The 26731-nt window shown below is 39.9% G+C and overlaps 1 protein-coding gene and 1 long non-coding RNA gene across 28 annotated transcripts in view; one reads left to right on the forward strand and one right to left on the reverse strand.

Annotated features, from left to right (window-relative positions):
• Positions 1–26731, forward strand: part of LOC127834514 (monocarboxylate transporter 12-like) — a 34582-nt gene that overhangs the window by 3107 nt on the left and 4744 nt on the right. For 12 of the 26 annotated variants that reach the window (XM_052360399.1, XM_052360383.1, XM_052360400.1 and 9 more), the window contains exons 5-8: positions 3200–3785; positions 19248–19427; positions 20124–20249; positions 22421–22567. In XM_052360399.1, the coding sequence (XP_052216359.1) occupies positions 3200–3785; positions 19248–19427; positions 20124–20249; positions 22421–22542 (1014 nt within the window). In that variant the 3' untranslated portion in view covers positions 22543–22567. The other 14 variants (XM_052360393.1, XM_052360391.1, XM_052360396.1 and 11 more) reach the window with 14 other exon arrangements.
• LOC127834518 (uncharacterized) lies at positions 495–14949 on the reverse strand. Of its 2 annotated transcripts, none has more exons than XR_008027976.1 (2): positions 14532–14949; positions 495–615 (listed from the first exon to the last, which is right to left on the reverse strand). It is a non-coding gene; the product is annotated as an uncharacterized LOC127834518 (long non-coding RNA). The 2 variants fall into 2 exon arrangements; XR_008027975.1 differs by lacking the exon at positions 14532–14949 and adding an exon at positions 12393–12888.

Here is a 26731-nt window from a genome sequence, read left to right on the forward strand (position 1 = left end):
TCTATATTCTTTAAAATGTATGAAAAATTTATATAAATCTTTAATTATGCCCTTCCACCATAACTGTCGCGAGAATTTTATTCTAGGGCAATATTAAAGTATAATACAGTATAGAGTGATACAATATAGAGTACTCTGTTGATACAGTATAGAGTACTCTGTTGATACAGTATAAAAAAAACTCGGTTGAAACAGTACATAGTGCTCTGTTGATACAGTATAGAGCTCTCTGTTTATAGAGTATAAAACACTCGGTTGAAACAGTATAGAGTACTCTGTTGATACAGTATAGAGTACTCTGTTTATTATCCCCACGCTTTTTGAAAAAAATGTGGGGATATTGTGGTTATCTCCGCCGTCCGTCCGTCTGTCTGTCTGTCCGTCCTGGCCACTATCTCCTCCTACACTAAAAGCACTAGAACCTTGAAACTTACACACATGGTAGCTATGAGCATATATGCGACCCTGCACTATTTGGAATTTTGATCTGACCCCTGGGTCAAAAGTTATAGCGGTTGGGGTGGGGCCGCGTCAGAAATTATCACTCATTTTTTTAGGTTATTTTACATTTACTTCTTTATTTCTACACCGATTCACTTCAAATTAATACTGGACCTCTCTTATGACAATACGGTCAATCTCAACCATGCATGGCCCCATTCCCAACCCTGGGGCACCCCGCCCACATAGGCCACACCCACCAAAAATTTCCATTTACTATAATTTTTTCATTTCTACACGGATTCACTTCAAATTGATACTGAACTTTTGTTATGACATTAGGGTCAATCTCAACTATGCATGGCCCCAATCCCAACCCTGGGGCGCCCGCCCACATAGGCCACACCCACCAAAAAATTCCATTTACTATAATCTTTTCATTTCTACACGGATTCACTTCAAATTGATACTGAACTTCTCTTATGACATTAGGGTCAATCTCAACTATGCATGGCCCCATAACGAACCCTGGGGCCCCGCCCACATAGACCACACCCACCCAAAATTGCCTTTACTATAATTTCTTCATTTCTACACCGATTCACTTCAAATTGATATTGAACTTCTCTTATGACAATACAGTCAATCTCAACTATGCATGGCCCCATTACCAACCCTGGGGCGCCCCTCCCACATAGACCACACCCACCCAAAATTGCCTTTTACTATAATTTCTTCATTTCTACACCGATTCACTTCAAATTGATACTGAACCTCGCTTATGACAATACGGTCAATCTCAACTATGCATGGCCCCATTACCAACCCTGGGGCCCCGCCCACATAGACCACACCCGCCCAAAATTGCCTTTTACTATAATTTCTTCATTTCTACACCGATTCACTTCAAATTGATACTGAACTTCTCTTATGACAATACGGTCAATCTCAACTATGCATGGCACAATTACCAACCCTGGGGCGCCCTGCCCACATATGTCACACCCACCCAAAATTGCCTTTTACTATAACTTCTTCATTTCTACACCAATTCACTTCTAATTGATGATGAACTTCTCTTATGACAATACGGTCAATCTCAGCTATGCATGGCCCCATTACCAACACCTAGGTCATACATTCGGCGTGGGGATACGCGTCGGCCTCTGCCGCGCCATTTCTAGTATAGTATAGTGTACTTTGTTTACACAGTATAAATTACTCTGTTGATACAGTATAGAGTACTCTGTTGATACAGTATTAAGAACTATTTTGATACAGTATAGAGCACTCTGCTGATGCAGTAAAGCATTCTGCTGATACAGTATAGAGTACTCTTTTGATACAGTATAGAACACTCTGTTGATACAGTATAGAGCACTCTGCTGATGCAAAATAGTGTATGTAGTACTCTGTTGATACAGTATAGCGTATTCTGCTGATACAGTATAGAGTAGTCTGTTAATACAGTATAGAGCACTCTGCTGATACAGTATATAGTACTCTGTTGATACAGTATAGAGTACTCTGTTGATACAGTATAGAGTACTCTGTTGATACAGTATAGAGTACTCTGTTGATACAGTATAGAGTACTCTGTTGATACAGTATAGAGTACTCTGTTGATACAGTATAGAGTACTCTGTTTATATAGTATAGAGCACTCTGTTGATACAGTATTGAGTACTTTGTTTATATAGTATAGAGCACTCTGTTGATACAGTATAGAGTACACTGTTGATACAGTATTGAGTACTCTGTTGATACAGTCTAGAGTACTCTGTTGATACAGTATAGAGTACTCTGTTGATACAGTCTAGAGTACTCTGTTGATACAGTATAGAGTTCTCTGTTGATACAGTATAGAGTACTCTGTTGATACAGTATAGAGTACTCTGTTGAAACAGTATAGAGTACTCTGTTGATACAGTGTATAGTACTCTGTTGATACAGTCTAGAGTACTATGTTGATACAATATAGAGTACTATGTTGATACAGTAAATAGTACTCTGTTGATACAGTATAGAGTACTCTGTTGATACAGTATATAGTACTCTGTTGATACAGTATAGAGTACTGTGTTGATACAGTATAGAGTACTCTGTTGATACAGTATAGAGTACTCTGTTGATACAGTGTATAGTACTCTGTTGATACAGTGTAGAGTACTCTGTTGATACAGTATAGAGTACCCTGTTGATAAAGTATAGAGTACTCTGTTGATACAGTATAGAGTACTCTGTTGATACAGTATAGAGTACTCTGTTGATACAGTATAGAGTACTCTGTTGATACAGTATAGAGTACTCTGTTGATACAGTATAGAGTACTCTGTTGATACAGTATATAATACTCTGTTGATACAGTATATAGTACTCTGTTGATACAGTATAGAGAACTCTGTTGGTACAGTGTATAGTACTTTGTTGATACGGTATAGAGTACTCTGTTGATACAATATAGAGTACTCTGTTGATACAGTATAGAGTACTCTGTTGATACAGTATAGAGTACTCTGTTGATACAGTATAGAGTACTCTGTTGATACAGTATAGAGTACTCTGTTGATACAGTGTATAGTACTCTGTTGATACAGTATAGAGTACTCTGTTGATACAATATTGAGTACTCTGTTGATACAGTATAGAGTACTCTGTTGATACAGTATTGAGTACTCTGTTGATACAGTATTGAGTACTCTGTTGATACAGTATATAATGCTGTTTTGATACAGTAAACTGTTATATGCCGCTTCAGATGCTCATTGACGAGTTCTCCTGGCGGGGCACGCTTGTTATACAGGCGGGTATGATCCTTCACGGACTGGCCTGCTCGCTCGTCCTGCGTCCGCTCAACCACACAGCTCGTGAACCAGACAAACACGGGCAAAGACAAACAATTCCCGACACTGAGTTAGATATAACACGGGATTTGGATAATGGAGATAGTGTTGAAATTAAATCATTTCAACAAAATGTTTCTTTAAAGTTAATGTCAAATTCAAATCTCGACAAGGCGGTCTTAGAAACCAAGTTGCTGGAAAAACAAGGTATCGAGGAAGATGATACAAACACATGTACTGAAATTATTGAAATTATTCCAGCAAAGTCATTTCTACAGATTAACCAAAAGCGTGCTTTTACCGAAGACGTGCAACGCAACTACACGGGACAGAAACGGTGGTTTAGTATCGCGCCCTTACGCAACCCGGGCTTTGTTATATTGATTGTCTCCAACTTGCTAACAGAACTGGCACAGAATGTCCCCTTCGCGTATTTGCCCTATATGATGGTCGATAAAGGGTTCCCGAAGCAGGATACAGTTACTGTGATCTTCTTTATCGGTAAACCAACTATAACTAGAATGTTACATTACCGTTTTGGCACATTTTAAATAAAACCATGTTTGACCATTCGTATAATAACCATTTATTGTACATGAGTTAAACATAACTTGAACTGATAAATGTACGTTCATTGTAAAGCACGATTAAATGCACATTAAACCTCTAAAACGTCACTTTGGTCGTCGTGTGGAAAATTGAAATAACAATATATCTACTTGGGTTTTAGCAATTTGTTTTTAGAATATTTAATTCCACAAAATTACTTCGCATGACGCATACATAGGTAACATGGGAAAGTCATGTTTGCTATTTATTACAGCCGAACGGCAAGTTTTCCCTTGCTTATAAAATGCCAATTTCTAATAAACGACTTAAACACGAGACTGTTTCCATAAAAGGTACTGAGAGAGGAATTCAATACACGCGCGAGAATTAAAAAGAGATGCAGCATAGCTTTAAGTGTGTACAGCCATAATGATTTTTTATATTCTGTATATGTAGCCGAATACTTGACACGTTCTTTCTGAAAATGTCTTGAAACTCATTTAGTTTTCACACAAAATAAAATTTACAACTATGTATTTAATTTTCTCCGTCAATTTGTACCACGTTAAAGTAATTCCCAAATGTTTTGTTCACACGCTATTTCCCCAATACTAGTATTTCAAGGGCATGACTATTTCCTTACGAAAAACTTTTGAAACAAGTACCATGGATTATAAGATGCGTTTACCTTAAAAAAGTGTATTAAATATTAAATGTCTAATACTAGTATATTAAATCTAGAATGTTATGAAAACGTATTCACTTTCTCGCAAGTGTTTCGAAATTCATTTAACTTTGGCCTTATGTATTTGTAACCACTTCCAACTCCTGTTCATCCGCCCCATACCTCCTGTTCCTCCCCTCCTCCTCTCCCACGTACTCTTCCTCCTGTTCCTCCTCTTCTACCACTGCAACCACCTTCACCACCTTCACCACCTCCTTCTCCACCTCCACCTCCCCTGTTTCTCCACCTTTACCACCTCCTCCTCCTACTCATGTTCCTCCACCTCTACCGACTACTGTTCCTCCCCCTCTCATACATACTCCTCCTCCTGTTCCTTCTCATCCACCTACTCCTCCTCCTCCACTTCCTCCTCCTCCTGTTCCTCCTCATACTCCGCCTGTTCATGCACCTCCTCCTGTTCCTCCATCCATATATATATATATATATATATGCATCGCTTTGAACGGCCGTAACTTCCTCAATTGTGCAGAGATTTCAATGAACTACTCGGTCTTATTCAACGCAAATATGAAACACGTCATGGTTGTTAATCAATGAACATGGAAAACCCAGCAAAATCGGAAGATCGAATTAAAAAAGACATTAAGTAATTTTATCTTCCAGCACATTCTTTGGTGGTTTATAAACGTTGATGATCTATCGCACTTTAAAAGCTGTCTTGCCACACAAGGTAAGTTCGGAATGTATTTTAACGTAAGCTAATAATCGTGAAAAATGTTGTGCATGAAGAGCAATTATATATTTGATAGATCTTTTGAACAATTTGCTCGTACCATGAGTCACAATGAAAACATTGAAAACTGTGAATAATACAATATATAGGTATAATGATTAATAGATCTTCTATATCAATGGTCGTAACTCTAAATATGTATAGGTCTTATGATATATAGATCCATTGTATTAATAGGCTTTACTCTAACTATGCATGGTCTAATAAACAAATCCAGATGTAGAAAATAAGTGTACACCCCTCCCCGCCCCACAAAAAAAACCAACTAAAATTTAATTTGCAATCGAACAGTTTACTTACAGTTTTTGGATATTGTGTCTTTTGTAACAGGTTGTCATAGAAAAAGATTTTCTTCCAACGTGAGGTTGAGTTTGACGAAAGCTTTCTTACAATGCGGACACGAATTCCACGTCTGGTAAGTAAATAAGTTGTTTGTAATTGCGCTATGGCCTATATAGCCCACGGAATGTTTTCAAATGAATGACCGAGTTTGGGCTGTCTACAAAAGCTCCACTCAGATATTGTTAAGATTAGAATTGGTGTCAATCCGCTCACAAAAAAGAATGAAATGGGCCATGGAATGCTTTTGAAGAAAACATAGGTTACCGACTTCAAGCTAAAAAGATGTGTTTTACGTTTCTATATTTTGATTGCAAAATACCCGAATCGATTATCAATTTGTTTAGAAGGTTTGTACTAAATCTATTGATTACCATAGTATGTTTGTAGAGTAATAATATCTGTTAAACATGGCATGGTTCCTGATATACAGAGCTAGTGTTTATTGAAATTTTTTATGTTGTCTTAGATTGATATATATTTAACATGGCTTCTCTATATACAAAAAAACTGTATCCATTAATAATCAAAAGAAGTAAAAAACATAAATTCGGTGTTGAAATTATAACTGATGCTACTTTTGGCCTAAAAAAACTTGACATACTATTGCTTGACATTTTGGTTACGCGTCTTCTCGTATCCCCGCTTTTCACTCACTAGCTTTTAACGAAACTTCTCGAAAGTAGATTGTTCGCAAACCATGGCCCATCATTTATTTCAAATAATCATGTTACATATGCTCCATGATTAATAAATCATATACCAGACCATAGTGTCGTCATTTAAACTAGCCAAAACAATATTTAACGGTTAATTGATTTCGTTTCCATCAAATAGTAGCGAGAGTAGATGAACATTATTTCAGACACATGTTTTTACATGCAGTTATGTTTTCCAAGATAAATCAATAAATCGGAAACAGCGTGCTCAACTGAGTATGTAGTATTATCAGTTGAGCACTTATTTTTTTACACTTGTACATGGGCTTTATGTTCATATACATAGCTTTTAGAACATTCAGACACTTACAATGTAAGCCTTTCTTTCAAGACATTTAAATGATTTAAAATTGTTTATGGAATCAAAAGCTTCCTTTAAATCAACACATAAACGAAAGAATCTGCCTTTTGTTTTCGATATATATTTTTGTATCATAAATTGAAGGCAAAAAAATGCTGTCAACTGTCGAGTACCCACGTCTAAAGCCAGCAAGCGATGCTGCAATTTTATTATTGTTCTCGGCCAAATAGTATACACATGTATTAAGTTTTTCTGAAAATACACATCGTGCATAGTAACAGAAATGCCCCCTGTCATTTCCAGGGTCATTTAATATGGTTGTTCCCGATCTGTAAGTAAGACATATTATGCTGGTTCCCCACGAATCGTGAAACTAAATTGAATCGAGAATGTTGTTAAAGAGCATACTTAAATACTGAGTTATTTCATTCGAGGTATACTTATTTAATTTGGCTGGAATACCATCAAGACCACAACTTTTGTTGTTGGTCAATTTGGGCAATGACCGTTCAAATTCTTGTACGGCTAATACTTCATTAAGTTTGTATGCTGATACGTCAGTAAATTCTATGTTTTCAGAATTGTCAATTTCAACAGCACCTGTATCTTAGCGTAAATAACTAAATGCTTACACCATTCATCAGCCGTGATATTTGAATGTACCGGTATACACGGTTTTAGAGAAGTAAGTTTGGTTTTCCGCCATAGCATAGACGTATTGTTTCTTGTATAGCCTGTACACGCGCATGTAAATCTCTTGTGCGCCCGTTAAGACTGTTAAAAATGGCAGTCTGAATCACTTCAAGTCGCAGTCCCTATATATTTATTTTAAAAAATCCGTTTATATTTATTTAAAAAAAACACGTGTAGATTTCGGTAAAAGCAAACAGCATGTACATTCTGTTTTTGGATCATGAACATAATGATTTTTTTATTTACTGAGTAATTCCTGGGAATGCCTTAAGCCTTACTTGGAACTACAAAGTAATTCGTGTAAGCGACATTACTACCTCGTTGCAGCGACCTAATAACTTCGAAGGTAATGGGAACATCTTAGTAAGTCGTATTGACAACATAACATAACTACCTCGCAAGATGGGCTTGGTTTATAGTTTTAAATAGTTGCTGACCAATAATAAAGTGCAACATAAATAAAGTCTTGTTTTCCCCACAGCGAGGCTCGTATATATACATGTACGTAGTTATCCAACGCTGATGCTTGATCGGAAACATGAAATGAAACGTCGATAGCGATCGGAGATTGTAGGCAAGACGTACAAAAGGAACAAAATGAAGTACCGGTAGATGAATTATTAACGATCTATCAATAGAAATACCATTTGTTTGTATTAATTTACTTCAATTACACTTTCTTTAAAAAGGTGAAAACGCAACATAAAAAATGGCGTTTAACTGGTTTAAACACTTTACACTTCTACAATTAATACATATGCCTGTAAATAGAGAAGATAACACTGCTGTAGTGCAAGGTCTTTCCAAAGATAAGATGGTGTTAAATCATGCAGGCACTCCATATGCTACACATACCGGACATCAGTTGGAGTTTCTTTCAAAGGACAGGTGATCCAATTAAAAGTACACATTCAACTATTAAATGTTAATGTTTATGATTGTTTTTCAAAATAAAACACTAAGCGTTTTCTTTACTCGTATATCTGCTGCTACTACTGCTGCTGTGAATTATATGAAGAAGGTAGTATCATTAGCTGCTGCTACTGATCACGATAACGATTACCAAGATGTTGGTTGATGATGATGATGATGATGATGATGATGATGATGATGATGATGGTGATGGTGGTGGTGGTGATGATGATGATGATGATGATGATGATGTTGATGATGATGTTGATGATGATGAAGATGATGATGATGATGATGATGATGATGATGATGATGATGATGATGATGATGATGATGATGATGATGATGATGATGATGCTGATGCTGATGCTGATGATGATGATGATGATGATGATGATGATGATGATGATGATGAAGATGATGATGATGATGATGATGATGATGATGATGATGATGATGATGATGATGATGATGATGATGATGATGATGATGGTGATGATGATGGTGATGATGATCATGATGATCATGATGATCATGATGATGATGATGATGATGATGATGATGATGATGATGATGATGATGATGATGATGATGATGATGATGATGATGATGATGATGATGATGATGATGATGATGATGATGATGATGATGATGATGATGATGATGATGATGATGCTGATGATGATGATGATGATGATGATGACGACGACGATGATGATGATGATGATGATGATGATGATGATGATGCATTGCGGAAGGTCTGCTTATTAGTGTAGGCCATGTGCGCAAAACCTGACGGCGGATGGGGCTGGGTCATAGTGGCCTCGGCACTCGTGATGAACCTGCTTGTGGACGGCGTCAAGTACTCATTCGGCATCCTCTTTATGGAGCTCGTGCGCGTGTTCGGTCGGAGCAAGGGCGAGACATCCCTCATCATGTCAATACAGGTCGGGGCCATGCTGCTGTCAGGTAAGACCTCTCGCTCGTAGATTGCTTACAATCGGGAATTATTCGATTGAAAGTTTGTATTTAAATGAAGTAATATATGAAACCCTACCACATCACACATGCCTGGTACTTTAATTTTATGTTTACCTACCTGTGTTTTGTTTATGTGTTCAATTTTTATACTTTATTTATATTTTTTCATGCTTTGTGATATTTTTTCTATATCTTACCAGCTTCAATTTTAGGTGGCAGGCTCCCTTTGCCAGATACCAAAACATAAAGCAAAAGAAAAGATCTAGTATAATACAAGACAAAATCATTAGAAAGTGACGGTAGTTCCATAGTCATTAATTATATGAGCTAAAAACTTTCGCGTACGTTTTTTAAGGTCCCTTGACCAGTGCCTTTGTGAACCGCTTCGGATGCCGCGCGGTGGCGTTTGTGGGAACTCTGGTAGCCACTTCCGGTTTCCTTATCAGCGCGTTCGCTTCCTCTGTCCTATGGCTATATATATCATTTGGTCTTATCGCAGGTACGTGGAATTTCGATACCCGTTTTACGCAATGCAACTGTGTTGCTGCTATTTTTCCGAAGTATGCAATATTTCGAGACATAGTTTTCCAATATGTAAACCCTGCACGTATGCCCTGCTAAGCAGTTGTGTTCGGACAGGGCTGGGTTTCGGTCTGCTGAACATGCCCCCGTACGTGATGATCGCCCATTACTTCGACCGGCGACTTTCCCTCGCTATCGGACTGGGCTCGATGGGCTCAGGACTGGGAACGCTTATCTTCAACCCCATGTCTAAGGTACGTGAGTAACTACTATACAACCCTTGTGTTCGGTACGTGTGTAGCTTATCTTCAACCCCATGTCTTGGGTACTTGTGTAGCTCATCTACAACCCTATCTCTAGGGCACGTGTGAAGCCCATATATAGCCCCATGTCTAAGATACGTGTGTAGCTCATCTTCAATCCCACGTCTTCTATGTTACGTGTGTAGCTCATCTACAACCTCATGTCTAAGGTACGTGTGTTAACTTATCTACACCCCATGGCTTAGGTACGTGTGTTAACTTATTTACAACCCATGTCTTAGGTTCGTGTATTAGATTATTTTAAATCCCATGTCTAAGGTGCATATATTGCACATCTTCAACTCCATGCCTTCGGTACGTGTATTAGATCATATTCAACCTCATGTCTATGGTACGTGTATAAGCTCATCTTCAACGCCATGTCTAAGATTCATGTGTTAGCTCATTTCAACTCGACGTCTTATGTACGTGTGTTGGCTCATCTTTAACCCATGTCTAAGATACGTGTGTTAGCTCATGTGTAACCCAATGTCTTTAGTACATGTGTTTCCTCATCTTTTACTCCATGTCTAAGGTAAGTGTGTAAGCTCATGTTCAATCCATTGTCTGGGGTACGTGTTATCTTATCTGCAAACCCATGTCTACGGTACGTGTGTTAGCTCATCTTCAACTCCATGTCTATCGTACGTGTGTTATCTCATCTTTAACTCCATGTCTATGGTACGTGTGGAGCTCATCATCTAACCCATGTCTATGGTACGTTTGTTAGCTCATCTTCGAACCCATGTCTATGGTACGTTTGGTAGCTCATCTTCAACTCCATGTCTATTGTACGTGTGTTATCTCATCTTTAATTCCATGTCTATGGTACGTGTGGAGCTCATCTTCCAACCCATGTCTATGGTACGTGCGAAACTCATCTTCAAACCCATGTCTATGGTATGTTTGTTAGCTCATCTTCGAACCCATGTCTATGGTACGTGTGGTAGCTCATCTTCAACTCCATGTCTATGGTACGTGTGTTAGGTCATCTTCAACCCCATGTCTATGTTAAGTGTGTTAGCTCATCTTTAAACCCATGTCTATGGTACGTGTGGAGCTCATCTTCGAACCCATGTCTATGGTACGTGTGGTAGCTCATTTTCAACTCCATGTCTATGGTACGTGTGTTAGCTCATCTTCAACTCGATGTCTAAGGTATGTGTGGAGCTCATCTTCAACTCCATGTCTAGGGTATGTGTGTTAGCTCATAATCAACTCCATGTCTAGGGTATGTGTGTTAGCTCATCTTCAACTCCATGTCTAAGGTATGTGTGGAGCTCATCTTCAACTCCATGTCTAGGGTATGTGTGTTAGCTCATAATCAACTCCATGTCAAGGGTATGTGAGTTAGCTCATCTTCAACTCCATGTCTAAGGTATGTGTGGAGCTCATCTTCAACTCCATGTCTAAGGTATGTGTGGAGCTCATCTTCAACTCCATGTCTAGGGTATGTGTGGAGCTCATCTTCAACTCCATGTCTAGGGTATGTGTGTTAGCTCATAATCAGCCCCATGTCTAGGGTATGTGTATTAGCTCATCTTCAAATCCATGCCTTAGGTACATGTGAAGCTAATCTTCAACCCCTTCTGTTGACTCATCTTTAATCAATTTCAAGGGTTCGTGCATTCATATATTTGTTAACATGCCCAAAGAAGACGTAAACACCCTCTTTACTTATACTGTTCTCCGCATAATCAATTAAAATCTATATTCTTTAAAATGTATGAAAAATTTATATAAATCTTTAATTATGCCCTTCCACCATAACTGTCGCGAGAATTTTATTCTAGGGCAATATTAAAGTATAATACAGTATAGAGTGATACAGTATAGAGTACTCTGTTGATACAGTATAGAGTACTCTGTTGATACAGTATAAAAAAAACTCGGTTGAAACAGTACATAGTGCTCTGTTGATACAGTATAGAGCTCTCTGTTTATATAGTATAAAACACTCGGTTGAAACAGTATAGAGTACTCTGTTGATACAGTATAGAGTACTCTGTTTATTATCCCCACGCTTTTTGAAAAAAGGTGGGGATATTGTGGTTATCTCCGCCGTCCGTCCGTCTGTCTGTCTGTCCGTCCTGGCCACTATCTCCTCCTACACTAAAAGCACTAGAACCTTGAAACTTACACACATGGTAGCTATGAGCATATGTGCGACCCTGCAATTTTGATCTGACCCCTGGGTCAAAAGTTATAGCGGTTGGGGTGGGGCCGCGTCAGAAATTATCACTCATTTTTTTAGGTTATTTTACATTTACTTCTTTATTTCTACACCGATTCACTTCAAATTGATACTGGACCTCTCTTATGACAATACGGTCAATCTCAACCATGCATGGCCCCATTCCCAACCCTGGGGCGCCCCGCCCACATAGGCCACACCCACCAAAAATTTCCATTTACTATAATTTTTTCATTTCTACACGGATTCACTTCAAATTGATACTGAACTTTTGTTATGACATTAGGGTCAATCTCAACTATGCATGGCCCCAATCCCAACCCTGGGGCGCCCGCCCACATAGGCCACACCCACCAAAAAATTCCATTTACTATAATTTTTTCATTTCTACACGGATTCACTTCAAATTGATACTGAACTTCTCTTATGACATTAGGGTCAATCTCAACTATGCATGGCCCCATAACCAACCCTGGGGCCCCGCCCACATAGACCACACCCACCCAAAATTGCCTTTACTATAATTTCTTCATTTCTACACCGATTCACTTCAAATTGATATTGAACTTCTCTTATAACAATACAGTCAATCTCAACTATGCATGGCCCCATTACCAACCCTGGGGCGCCCCTCCCACATAGACCACACCCACCCAAAATTGCCTTTTACTATAATTTCTTCATTTCTACACCGATTCACTTCAAATTGATACTGAACCTCTCTTATGACAATACGGTCAATCTCAACTATGCATGGCCCCATTACCAACCCTGGGGCCCCGCCCACATAGACCACACCCGCCCAAAATTGCCTTTTACTATAATTTCTTCATTTCTACACCGATTCACTTCACATTGATACTGAACTTCTCTTATGACAATACGGTCAATCTCAACTATGCATGGCACAATTACCAACCCTGGGGCGCCCTGCCCACATATGTCACACCCACCCAAAATTGCCTTTTACTATAACTTCTTCATTTCTACACCAATTCACTTCTAATTGATGATGAACTTCTCTTATGACAATACGGTCAATCTCAGCTATGCATGGCCCCTTTACCAACCCTGGGGCACACCTAGGTCAAACATTCGGCGTGGGGATACGCGTCGGCCTCTGCCGCGCCATTTCTAGTATAGTATAGTGTACTTTGTTTACACAGTATAAATTACTCTGTTGATACAGTATAGAGTACTCTGTTGATACAGTATTAAGTACTATTTTGATACAGTATAGAGCACTCTACTGATGTTGTAAAGCATTCTGCTGATACAGTATAGAGTACTCTTTTGATACAGTATAGAACACTCTGTTGATACAGTATAGAGCACTCTGCTGATGCAGAATAGTGTATGTAGTACTCTGTTGATACAGTATAGCGTATTCTGCTGATACAGTATAGAGTAGTCTGTTAATACAGTATAGAGCACTCTGCTGATACAGTATATAGTACTCTGTTGATAGAGTATACAGTACTCTGTTGATACAGTATAGAGTACTCTGTTGATACAGTATAGAGTACTCTGTTGATACAGTATAGAGTACTCTGTTGATACAGTAAAGAGTACTCTGTTGATACAGTATAGAGTACTCTGTTTATATAGTATAGAGCACTCTGTTGATACAGTATTGAGTACTTTGTTTATATAGTATAGAGCACTCTGTTGATACAGTATAGAGTACACTGTTGATACAGTATTGAGTATTCTGTTGATACAGTATAGAGTACTCTGTTGATACAGTATAGAGTACTCTGTTGATACAGTCTAGATTACTCTGTTGATACAGTATAGAGTTCTCTGTTGATACAGTATAGAGTACTCTGTTGATACAGTATAGAGTACTCTGTTGAAACAGTATAGAGTACTCTGTTGAAACAGTGTATAGTACTCTGTTGAAACAGTATAGAGTACTCTGTTGATACAGTATAGAGTACTCTGTTTATTATCCCCACGCTTTTTGAAAAAAGGTGGGGATATTGTGGTTATCTCCGCCGTCCGTCCGTCTGTCTGTCTGTCCGTCCTGGCCACTATCTCCTCCTACACTAAAAGCACTAGAACCTTGAAACTTACACACATGGTAGCTATGAGCATATGTGCGACCCTGCACTATTTGGAATTTTGATCTGACCCCTGGGTCAAAAGATATAGCGGTTGGGGTGGGGCCGCGTCAGAAATTATCACTCATTTTTTTAGGTTATTTTACATTTACTTCTTTATTTCTACACCGATTCACTTCAAATTGATACTGGACCTCTCTTATGACAATACGGTCAATCTCAACCATGCATGGCCCCATTCCCAACCCTGGGGCGCCCCGCCCACATAGGCCACACCCACCAAAAATTTCCATTTACTATAATTTTTTCATTTCTACACGGATTCACTTCAAATTGATACTGAACTTTTGTTATGACATTAGGGTCAATCTCAACTATGCATGGCCCCAATCCCAACCCTGGGGCGCCCGCCCACATAGGCCACACCCACCAAAAAATTCCATTTACTATAATTTTTTCATTTCTACACGGATTCACTTCAAATTGATACTGAACTTCTCTTATGACATTAGGGTCAATCTCAACTATGCATGGCCCCATAACGAACCCTGGGGCCCCGCCCACATAGACCACACCCACCCAAAATTGCCTTTACTATAATTTCTTCATTTCTACACCGATTCACTTCAAATTGATATTGAACTTCTCTTATAACAATACAGTCAATCTCAACTATGCATGGCCCCATTACCAACCCTGGGGCGCCCCTCCCACATAGACCACACCCACCCAAAATTGCCTTTTACTATAATTTCTTCATTTCTACACCGATTCACTTCAAATTGATACTGAACCTCTCTTATGACAATACGGTCAATCTCAACTATGCATGGCCCCATTACCAACCCTGGGGCCCCGCCCACATAGACCACACCCGCCCAAAATTGCCTTTTACTATAATTTCTTCATTTCTACACCGATTCACTTCACATTGATACTGAACTTCTCTTATGACAATACGGTCAATCTCAACTATGCATGGCACAATTACCAACCCTGGGGCGCCCTGCCCACATATGTCACACCCACCCAAAATTGCCTTTTACTATAACTTCTTCATTTCTACACCAATTCACTTCTAATTGATGATGAACTTCTCTTATGACAATACGGTCAATCTCAGCTATGCATGGCCCCTTTACCAACCCTGGGGCACACCTAGGTCAAACATTCGGCGTGGGGATACGCGTCGGCCTCTGCCGCGCCATTTCTAGTATAGTATAGTGTACTTTGTTTACACAGTATAAATTACTCTGTTGATACAGTATAGAGTACTCTGTTGATACAGTATTAAGTACTATTTTGATACAGTATAGAGCACTCTACTGATGTTGTAAAGCATTCTGCTGATACAGTATAGAGTACTCTTTTGATACAGTATAGAACACTCTGTTGATACAGTATAGAGCACTCTGCTGATGCAGAATAGTGTATGTAGTACTCTGTTGATACAGTATAGCGTATTCTGCTGATACAGTATAGAGTAGTCTGTTAATACAGTATAGAGCACTCTGCTGATACAGTATATAGTACTCTGTTGATAGAGTATACAGTACTCTGTTGATACAGTATAGAGTACTCTGTTGATACAGTATAGAGTACTCTGTTGATACAGTATAGAGTACTCTGTTGATACAGTATAGAGTACTCTGTTGATACAGTATAGAGTACTCTGTTTATATAGTATAGAGCACTCTGTTGATACAGTATTGAGTACTTTGTTTATATAGTATAGAGCACTCTGTTGATACAGTATAGAGTACACTGTTGATACAGTATTGAGTATTCTGTTGATACAGTATAGAGTACTCTGTTGATACAGTATAGAGTACTCTGTTGATACAGTCTAGATTACTCTGTTGATACAGTATAGAGTTCTCTGTTGATACAGTATAGAGTACTCTGTTGATACAGTATAGAGTACTCTGTTGAAACAGTATAGAGTACTCTGTTGAAACAGTGTATAGTACTCTGTTGATACAGTATAGAGTACTCTGTTGATACAATATAGAGTACTATGTTGATACAGTAAATAGTACTCTGTTGATACAGTATAGAGTACTCTGTTGATACAGTATAGAGTACTCTGTTGATACAGTATAGAGTACTCTGTTGATACAGTATAGAGTACTCTGTTGATACAGTATAGAGTACTCTGTTGATACAGTGTATAGTACTCTGTTGATACAGTGTAGAGTACTCTGTTGATACAGTATAGAGTACCATGTTGATACAGTATAGAGTACTCTGTTGATACAGTATAGAGTACTCTGTTGATACAGTATAGAGTACTCTGTTGATACAGTATAGAGTACTCTGTTGATGCAGTATAGAGTACACTGTTGATACAGTATAGAGTACTCTGTTGATACAGTATATAATACTCTGTTGATACAGTATATAGTACTCTGTTGATACAGTATAGAGAACTCTGTTGGTACAGTGTATAGTACTCTGTTGATACAGTATAGAGTACTCTGTTGATACAATATAGAGTACTCTGTTGATACAGTATAGAATACTCTGTTGATACAGTATATAGTACTCTGTTGATACAGTATAGAGTACTCTGTTGATACAGTATAGAGTACTCTGTTGATACAGTGTATAGTACTCTGTTGATACAGTATAGAGTACTCTGTTGATACAATATTGAGTACTCTGTTGATACAGTATAGAGTACTCTGTTGATACAGTATTGAGTACTCTGTTGATACAGTATTGAGTACTCTGTTGATACAGTATATAATGCTGTTTTGATACAGTAAACTGTTATATGCCGCTTCAGATGCTCATTGACGAGTTCTCCTGGCGGGGCACGCTTGTTATACAGGCGGGTATGATCCTTCACGGACTGGCCTGCTCGCTCGTCCTGCGTCCGCTCAACCACACAGCTCGTGAACCAGACAAACACGGGCAAAGACAAACAATTCCAGACACTGAGTTAGATATAACACGGGATTTGGATAATGGAGATAGTGTTGAAATTAAATCATTTCAACAAAATGTTTCTTTGAAGTTAATGTCAAATTCAAATCTCGACAAGGCGGTCTTAGAAACCAAGTTGCTGGAAAAACAAGGTATCGAGGAAGATGATACAAACACATGTACTGAAATTATTGAAATTATTCCAGCAAAGTCATTTCTACAGATTAACCAAAAGCGTGCTTTTACCGAAGACGTGCAACGCAACTACACGGGACAGAAACGGTGGTTAAGTATCGCGCCCTTACGCAACCCGGGCTTTGTTATATTGATTGTCTCCAACTTGCTAACAGAACTGGCACAGAATGTCCCCTTCGCGTATTTGCCCTATATGATGGTCGATAAAGGGTTCCCGAAGCAGGATACAGTTACTGTGATCTTCTTTATCGGTAAACCAACTATAACTAGAGTGTTACATTACCGTTTTGGCACATTTGAAATAAAACCATGTTTGACCATTCGTATAATAACCATTTATTGTACATGAGTTAAACATAACTTGAACTGATAAATGTACCTTCATTGTAAAGCACGATTAAATGCACATTAAACCTCTAAAACGTCACTTTGGTCGTCGTGTGGAAAATTGAAATAACAATATATCTACTTGGGTTTTAGCAATTTGTTTTTAGAATATTTAATTCCACAAAATTACTTCGCATGACGCATACATAGGTAACATGGGAAAGTCATGTTTGCTATTTATTACAGCCGAACGGCAAGTTTTCCCTTGCTTATAAAATGCCAATTTCTAATAAACGACTTAAAAACGAGACTGTTTCCATAAAAGGTACTGAGAGAGGAATTCAATACACGCGCGAGAATTAAAAAGAGATGAAGCATAGCTTTAAGTGTGTACAGCCATAATGATTTTTTATATTCTGTACATGTAGCCGAATACTTGACACGTTCTTTCTGAAAATGTCTTGAAACTCATTTAGTTTTCACACAAAATAAAATTTACAACTATGTATTTAATTTTCTCCGTCAATTTGTACCACGTTAAAGTAATTCCCAAATGTTTTGTTCACACGCTATTTCCCCAATACTAGTATTTCAAGGGCATGACTATTTCCTTACGAAAAACTTTTGAAACAAGTACCATGGATTATAAGATGCGTTTACCTTAAAAAAGTGTATTAAATATTAAATGTCTAATACTAGTATATTAAATCTAGAATGTTATAAAAACGTATTCACTTTCTCGCAAGTGTTTCGAAATTCATTTAACTTTGGCCTTATGTATTTGTATAGTTAACCAAACATGACAATCACCATGGTAACAAGACTGATTATAAGATTACTGCTTTATGGTGTCTTGTGGTCTGCCTAACCCCCAGTCAGTAATGCTCTTTCAAACTGTAAATATACCAAATTCTTATTAAATGTGCCTCTTTTCGAGAAAACTGGGCTTAATGCATGTGCGTAAAGTGTCATCAATGATTAGCCTGTGCAGTTCGCACAGGCTTATCAGGGACAACAAAATCAGCCTTAAATGGATTTTCGTTCTGAAGAGATTTCCTTTTAACAAAAAAAGTCCATAAAAGGAAAGTGTCGTCCCGTATAAGCCTGTACTTCGACCGATTTCTGTCATAAAATACAATAGCTAATTGTATAGGAAAAGAAACTGATAAAACAGCGGTTACATTACAATATTCTATTTTTTGTCATACCGTGTTTTTTGATTTACCACCGACACCCAACTATTCCCCCTTTCTGATTTTACTTCATTATAACGCATTTGCTTTATGTTTCTACGGAAAGTGGTACGCCGCGGTAGTAAGTATTCATACTACATACCGGTAGTAAGCTGCACCCCTAGCCAGGCGGTAGAATGGGCATTGACTGCTTCCAAATAACCGCTTGTTTAGTGTCGTTTTGTAAAGCGTATGCTCCATTTTTATATCAGCTGTTTGTGTCGCCAGGTCTCCTCAGCACGATAGCGCGTGCTGTTATTGGCTTGATAGCGGACCGGAAATGGTTCAGTCGGGCGCGCCTGTGCTGCCTCGTGCTTGTCATCAATGGCGTGCTGATCACCATGGCGCCATTCTGCGCCAGCCGCACCGCCTTCTTGGCGTTCGGAATCCTCTTTGGATTATCCGCCGGTACGCCTTGGCCTTACAGTTACTGTACATGGGATATTTAAGGTAGGCCTTGGCCTTACAGTTACTGTACACGGTAGGCCTTGGCCTTACAGTTACTGTACATGGGATATTTAAGGTACGCCTTGGCCTTACCGTTACTGTACATGGGATATTTAAGGTACGCCGTGGCCTTACCGTTACTGTACATGGGATATTTAAGGTACGCCTTGGCCTAACAGTTACTGTACATGTGCTATTTAAAATAATAATTGGCGTTTTACGTTTTACCGAGCGCTTTCATATTGTTGTAGATCTACCTTTGAAATGCGCTAATGAGTGTGAACGGTTTACAGATGCATTACAAGTATTACATTTGCCTATAGACTGGTATTTGCAAGTGATAACATCAAAAAAGAAAAACGTTATTGTTTATACTTTAAAAAAATATTTCATGGAGAAATGCAATAGTGATGGTTTTGCTTTACCAGTGTATTTACATGAATACATGTGCGACCATCCGGAAATGAATAAGTTTTAAATAGACGATGTTCATCCTAAAGGACATGCAAGTTTTATCATTCAGTTCGGTTCTCCTCTTAATACACGTTTTAGTATATACAGTAAATACACACGTGATGACGTGCACACATATCACACGTGACTTCCACGATATTGCCGTGTATATCACCATGACGCGACGTGCGATCTTTCCTACAGGAAGCGCAAGCTCGCTGAGTGGCTCTCTGGTACCAGACCTGTTTGGCGCGGCGCAGATAGCGGACTTCAGCGGCATAAACATGTTCTTCAGCGCCGTCGCGGCCTTCACCGGCCTTCCCGCTGCAGGTGAGTAGACACACGTGCTAGTATGAAGACGTCTTCTTGGCTTTAAATACAGGCATCCAGCCGTTCATGGGCCCATCCATTCATGCGTCGATACATCAATCCGTTCATAAGACATTGCGTCCATGCGTCCATGTACCCATGCCTCCATACTCCAAACCGTTCATATAAGTATCTCTCTTTTCAGGCTTGCGCATGCCCATACATCAATGCGTCATTGTAACCATGTATTATTGTGTCCATCCATGTTGCAAGGTGATTTAGTACACGGCTTTCATCAGCCGATCAACCAAAGACAAGAAAACGTGTTTTCATGTATTCCACACTCTAGAAGAAAGGCGCAGTGATGTGATAGACTCCGAGTAGCAGCTGTATAGGACCATGGTATATATACTCGAGCGTTTGCGGGTCTATCTGCTTCGACCACAGACAAAAACAGGTTTGGTAAACCGTCTTAGAAAACACACACGACGGCCTTTCTTAAAGAGTATATAAGTTTTATATCTCGATGACAAACTAATAATTTAACTAGCACTGTTTTTAAAAGCATTTGTGTCATAAAATTTTAGACACCGCAACGCCATTTATAATACTAATACTACTACCATAATTACCTTATTCCAAACAAATGGTAACGTCATTGCGTTATGGCTATTATGTTCCAACACTTAATTTACATCCATTCGGTAGCATTAGAAGTCTGAAAATATTCTACGACGCGTTGACGATTCTCTTATAAACCTACATTATAAACATACTATAACCAATGTAAGTAATTATCTATACTTAAGTTCTTTATATTGGTCGAAACCTTCAAACCTGGATGAGATGGTCATTAATTGTAAATACACACGTGATTCCCATCCAGAAGCACGTCTTAGCCCTTCACATACAAACATACCACTGGAGAGCACTGGAAAGGGGTGGACTTAGTTGATGAATGCTATACATGAAACCTGCATGATCGTTGAATGGTTAGTCCATTCATACTTTAAGTTCTGATAAGGTTCTTGGAATATTAATTTATTATCAATAATCACATTAACCAAGCAAGGGTTGGTTTCAGCGTGTGTGGTTTTTTTTTAATTGGCAACTTTTTCAACCTACAATGGCAACACATCGTTACTACTAAAATATACATCAATAATCTTTCTTAAATATACAATATACTGTAAGATAATAGATTCTGCCATAATATTGCTAATGCAATATCAGCAAATAGACGAGCATTAACATGACCAAAATATATAAACAATATATTGAGTATAGGTAACACTACAAAGACACATTCAAACGTTTACCATGTAACTACATGTACTGTCCATTCCGTGATCGTCATGCCATATAAACAGTAGTGCGTTCCCATCATGCTTAGGGTGGCTTTACACCCGTCGTTAAAGACCGGTGTGTACACAATGCCCCATACGACGCAGCTACCCGGAGTCTATCCTATAAGACCGGTGTTTACACAATGCCCCATATGAAGCTGTTACTCGTGGTCTATCCTATAAGACCGGTGTTTACACAATGCCCCATATGAAGCTGTTACTCGTGGTCTATCCTATAAGACCGGTGTTTACACAATGCCCCATATGAAGCTGTTACTCGTGGTCTATCCTATAAGACCGGTGTTTACACAATGCCCCATACGACGCAGCTACTCGGAGTCTATCCTATAAGACCGGTGTTTACACAATGCCCCATATGAAGCTGCCTCTCGGAGTCTATCCTATAAGACCGGTGTTTACACAATGCCCCATATGAAGCTGTTACTCGTGGTCTATCCTATAAGACCGGTGTGTACACAATGCCCCATACGAAGCTGCTCCTCGGGGCCTATCCTATAAGACCGGTGTGTACACAATGCCCCATATGAAGCTGTTACTCGTGGTCTATTCTATAAGACCGGTGTGTACACAATGCCCCATACGACGCTGTTACTCGTGGTCTATCCTATAAGACCGTTAGGTACGCAATGCCCAATACGACGCTGCTTCTCGGGGTCTATCCTATAAGACCAGTGTGCACACAATGCCCCATATAATGCTGCTACTCAGTGTCTATCCTATACTGATTCCTCGTTTTCCTCACTTATCTATTTCCACTTGTAATTGTTCACGTGCTTCTGAGCTTTCTTTGAGAAATGTACATTCAAATAATATTCTCCTTTTCAGGCGCACTTTTTGATCTCTCGCAGAGTTACATTTTTCCATTTGTGGTTGCCGGGTGTGAAATGGCCACCAGTGGACTACTTATATATATTATTCCGCTATGCGCTAATAACAAACGAACATAATAAACTATATATCTATGTTGAATAATTTTTATCTTTTTATTACAGCTGTCTAAACCATGATTATAAACCTCTATTCATCTGTATTGACCTTAATCAACAGTCAATAATATATCTGAGCATTGTCCCGCCAGTAGGCCCAAATGCATAAAAAACCTAGTTTTGCATTGAGCAAATTAAAAATCAAAATGCTGCTGCTGCTATTGATCAATACATTGGATGGGTCCCTTTATATTAGTAAGATTATTTATAATAAGAGGCTGCTTTCTCATATTTACTCATTGTGTTAATGTTGCATTTTGTGCTCACATTTTCTAAATCATGTTACAATGGCTGTTCGCGTTTAATACCTACCATTATATATTTATAAAACTCGTGTTATACCGTTTTAAATTGACAAACCAACATTTAGAAATATAAATTTATGTTCGATTTTGCATAAGCCAGCATTCAATCACAAATAGTAGGCAATTTCTTTAAAGGCTCTATGAAGGTGAAGATACGTAATTATTTACACATTTTTTAAATATTTTTTTCATATTCTATTTATAAAGGTTATCAAACAACAATATATATATATATATATATATATATATATATATATATATATATATATATATATATATATATATATATATATATATATATATATATATATATATATGCTATTGGACATAATAATAAAAAAATGAGCAATAAAACCTGTTTTGAGCTCAAAATAAAGTGTCCTTCAAGTCAATTGTGTTTACAAACAATCAGTTTATTTACATTGCTGTTTACTCGCGAAAGAGAAAGTGAAAGTGACTCAGGTCACCAAAAATATAACAACGACTTTTAACGTTTTCCGGTATCACTCACAAAGTAGGTCTTTTCTAAATGGTAAAAACGTTTGTAGTGATCTAATAAGTTACTTTCTGCTGGTGAAAAGTTGTTAAAATAGAATTAAAATTGAATGTTCTTTCGGCTATTTTAGCATATGTGAACGCTCTGAGGCTACACATCACGTTAATTGCAAAAATGTAAACATTTCTTCCAATTATGAAACGGGTTTATCTTTCATAATTCTTGACAACGTTGTACCCAAGCTATGTTATTAGCAGTTTTTATGCAAGAGTAACTAAAATCAGGTAAAAATTAGACCAGTTGATATGCATAATAATTGGATTTGTGACCTTTATAGAGCCTTTAAACGTAATACATACAATCTTGAAGGATTCCAATTCCAGTAAGCGGTCATCCTGTCTGGATTTATTCAAAGAAAACCAGTAAAGGCTATTGACATTAGCCCGTATAGCCATATATAACATTGTCTGCCTTTCATTTGTTATGGTAAGTATCCTAGATAGATACGCAAACAGATACAAATGTGTGATGTGCGCGTAGTTTGAAAAGTTTAAACGAGGATCTTCGATGCCTTAGGCAGCATTATGCTTGGAACCGGAGTGTGACCATGGGCTCCTTCAACCGAGGCTGCATTATGCTTGGATCCGGAGTGTGGCCTTGGGCTTTTTCAACTGAGGCTGCATTATGCTTGGTTCCGGAGTGCTACACTGGGGTTCTTCAACTGAGGCTGCATTATGCTTGGATCCGGAATGTGACCTTGTGCTTCTTCAACTGAGGATGCATTATGCTTGGATCCGGAGTGTGGCCATTGGCTCGTTCAACTGAGGCTGCATTTTACTTGGACCCGGAGTGTGCCCCTCGGCTCCGTCCACTGAGGCTGCATTATGATTAGATCCGGAGTGTGACCATGGGCTCCTTCAATTGAGGCTGGATTATGCTGGGATCCGGAGTGTTGCCTTGGGCTCCTTCAACTGAGGATGCATTATGCTTGGATCCGAAGTGTTGCCTTGAGCTCCTTCAACTGAGGCTGCATTATGCTTGGATCTAGAGTGTGGCCTTGGGCTCCTTCAACTGACGCTGCATTATACTTGGAATCGGAGTGTGACTCTGGGGTTCTTCATCTGAGGCTGCATTACGCATAGATCAGGAGTGTTGACTTGGGCTCCGTCAACTGAGGCTGCATTATGCTTGGATCTTGAGTGTGCACCTGGGCTTATTCAACTGAGGCTGCATTATGCTTGGAACCGGAGTGTGCCCCTGGGCTCCTTCAATTGAGGCTGCATTATGCTTGGGACCGGAGTGTGACCATGTGCTCCTTCAACTGAGGCTGCATTATGATTGGACCCGGAGTGTGCCCCTGGGCTCCTTCAACTGATGCTGCATTATGCTTGGACCCGTAGTGTGCCACTGGGGTCCTCCAACTGAGGCTGCATTATGATTTGACCCGGAGTGTGGCCTGGGCTCTTTCAACTGAAGCTGCATTATGCTTGGAACCGGAGTGTGACCCTGGGCTACTTCAACTGAGGCTGCATTATGCTTGGAACCGGAGTGTGCCACTGGGGTCCTTCAACTGAGGCTGCATTATTATAAGACCCGGAGTGTGGCCTGGGCTCTTTCAACTGAAGCTGCATTATGCTTGGAACCGGAGTGTGACCCTGGGCTCCTTCAACTGAGGCTGCATTATGCTTGGACCCGTAGTGTGCCACTGGGGTCCTCCAACTGAGGCTGCATTGTGATTAGACCCGGAGTGTGGCCTGGGCTCTTTCAACTGAAGCTGCATTATGCTTGGAACCGGAGTGTGACCCTGGGCTCCTTCAACTGAGGCTGCATTATGCTTGGAACCGGAGTGTGCCCCTGGGCTCCTTCAACTGAGGCTGCATTATGCTTGGATACGGAGTGCGCCACTGGGCTTCTTTGGCTCCGTCAACTGAGGCTGCATTATGCTTGGAACCGGAGTGTGCCCCTGGGCTCCTTCAACTGAGGCTGCATTATGCTTGTAACCGGAGTGTGACCATGTGCTCTTTCAACTGAGGCTGCATTATGATTGAACCCGGAGTGTGGCCTGGGCTCTTTCTACTGAAGCTGCATTATGCTTGGAACCGGAGTATGACCCTGGGCTCCTTCAACTGAGGCTGCATTATGCTTGGAACCGGAGTGTGACCCTGGGCTCCTTCAACTGAGGCTGCATTATGATTAGATCCGGAGGGTGTCCCTGGGTTCTTCAACTGATGCTGCATTATGTTTGGATCCGGAGTTTTGCCTTGGGATCCTTCAACTGAGGCTGAATTAAACTTGGAACCGGAGTACGACCCTAGGGTTCTTCAACTGAGGCTGCATTATGCTTGGATCCGGAGTGTTGCATTGGGCTCCTTCAACTGAGGCTGCATTAAGCTTGGATCCGGAGTGCCCCCCCCCCCCTGGGCTCATTCAACTGAGGCTGCTTATGCTTGGATCCGGAGTGTGACACTAGACTCCTTCAACTGATGCTGCATTATGCTAGGACCCGGAGTGTGCCCCTTGGCTCTTTCAACTGAGACTGCATTATGCTTGGGTCCGGAGTTTGCTCCTGGACTCCTTCGACTGAGGCTGCATTATGCTTGGACCCGGAGTGTGCCTCTGGGCTCTTTCAACTGAGGCTGCATTATGCTTGGATCCGGAGTGTGGCCTTTGGCTCCTTCAACTGAGGCTGCATTATGCTTGGATACGGAGTGTGCCAATGGGCTCCTTCAACTGAGGCTTCATTATGCTTGGACCCGGAGTGTGCCCCTGGGCTCCTTCAACTGCGGCTGCATTATGCTTGGACCCGGAGTGTGCACACTGGGCTCCTTCAACTGAGGCTGCATTATGCTTGGAACCGGAGTGTGACCCTGGGCTCCTTCAACTGAGGCCGCATTATGATTGGACCCAGAGTGTGCCCCTGGGCTCCTTCAACTAATGCTGCATTATGCTTGGACCCGGAGTGTGCCCCTGGGCTTCTTTGGCTCCGTCAACTGAGGCTGCATTATGCTTGGATCTGGAGTGTGCACCTGGGCTTATTCAACTGAGGCTGCATTATGCTAGGACACGGAGTGTGCCCCTGGGCTCCTTCAATTGAGGCTGCATTATGCTTGGATCTGGAGTGTGCACCTGGGCTTATTTAACTGAGGCTGCATTATGCTTGGAACCGGAGTGTGCCCCTGGCCTCCTTCAACTGATGCTGCATTATGCTTGGACCCGTAGTGTGCCACTGGGGTCCTCCAACTGTGGCTGCATTATCATTAGACCCGGAGTGTGGCCTGGGCTCTTTCATTTGAAGCTGCATTATGCTTGGAACCGGAGTGTGACCCTGGGCTCCTTCACCTGAGGCCGG

Source organism: Dreissena polymorpha, chromosome 6 (assembly GCF_020536995.1).
Source record: "Dreissena polymorpha isolate Duluth1 chromosome 6, UMN_Dpol_1.0, whole genome shotgun sequence".
In the NCBI taxonomy this organism is placed as follows: Eukaryota; Metazoa; Mollusca; class Bivalvia; order Myida; family Dreissenidae; genus Dreissena; species Dreissena polymorpha.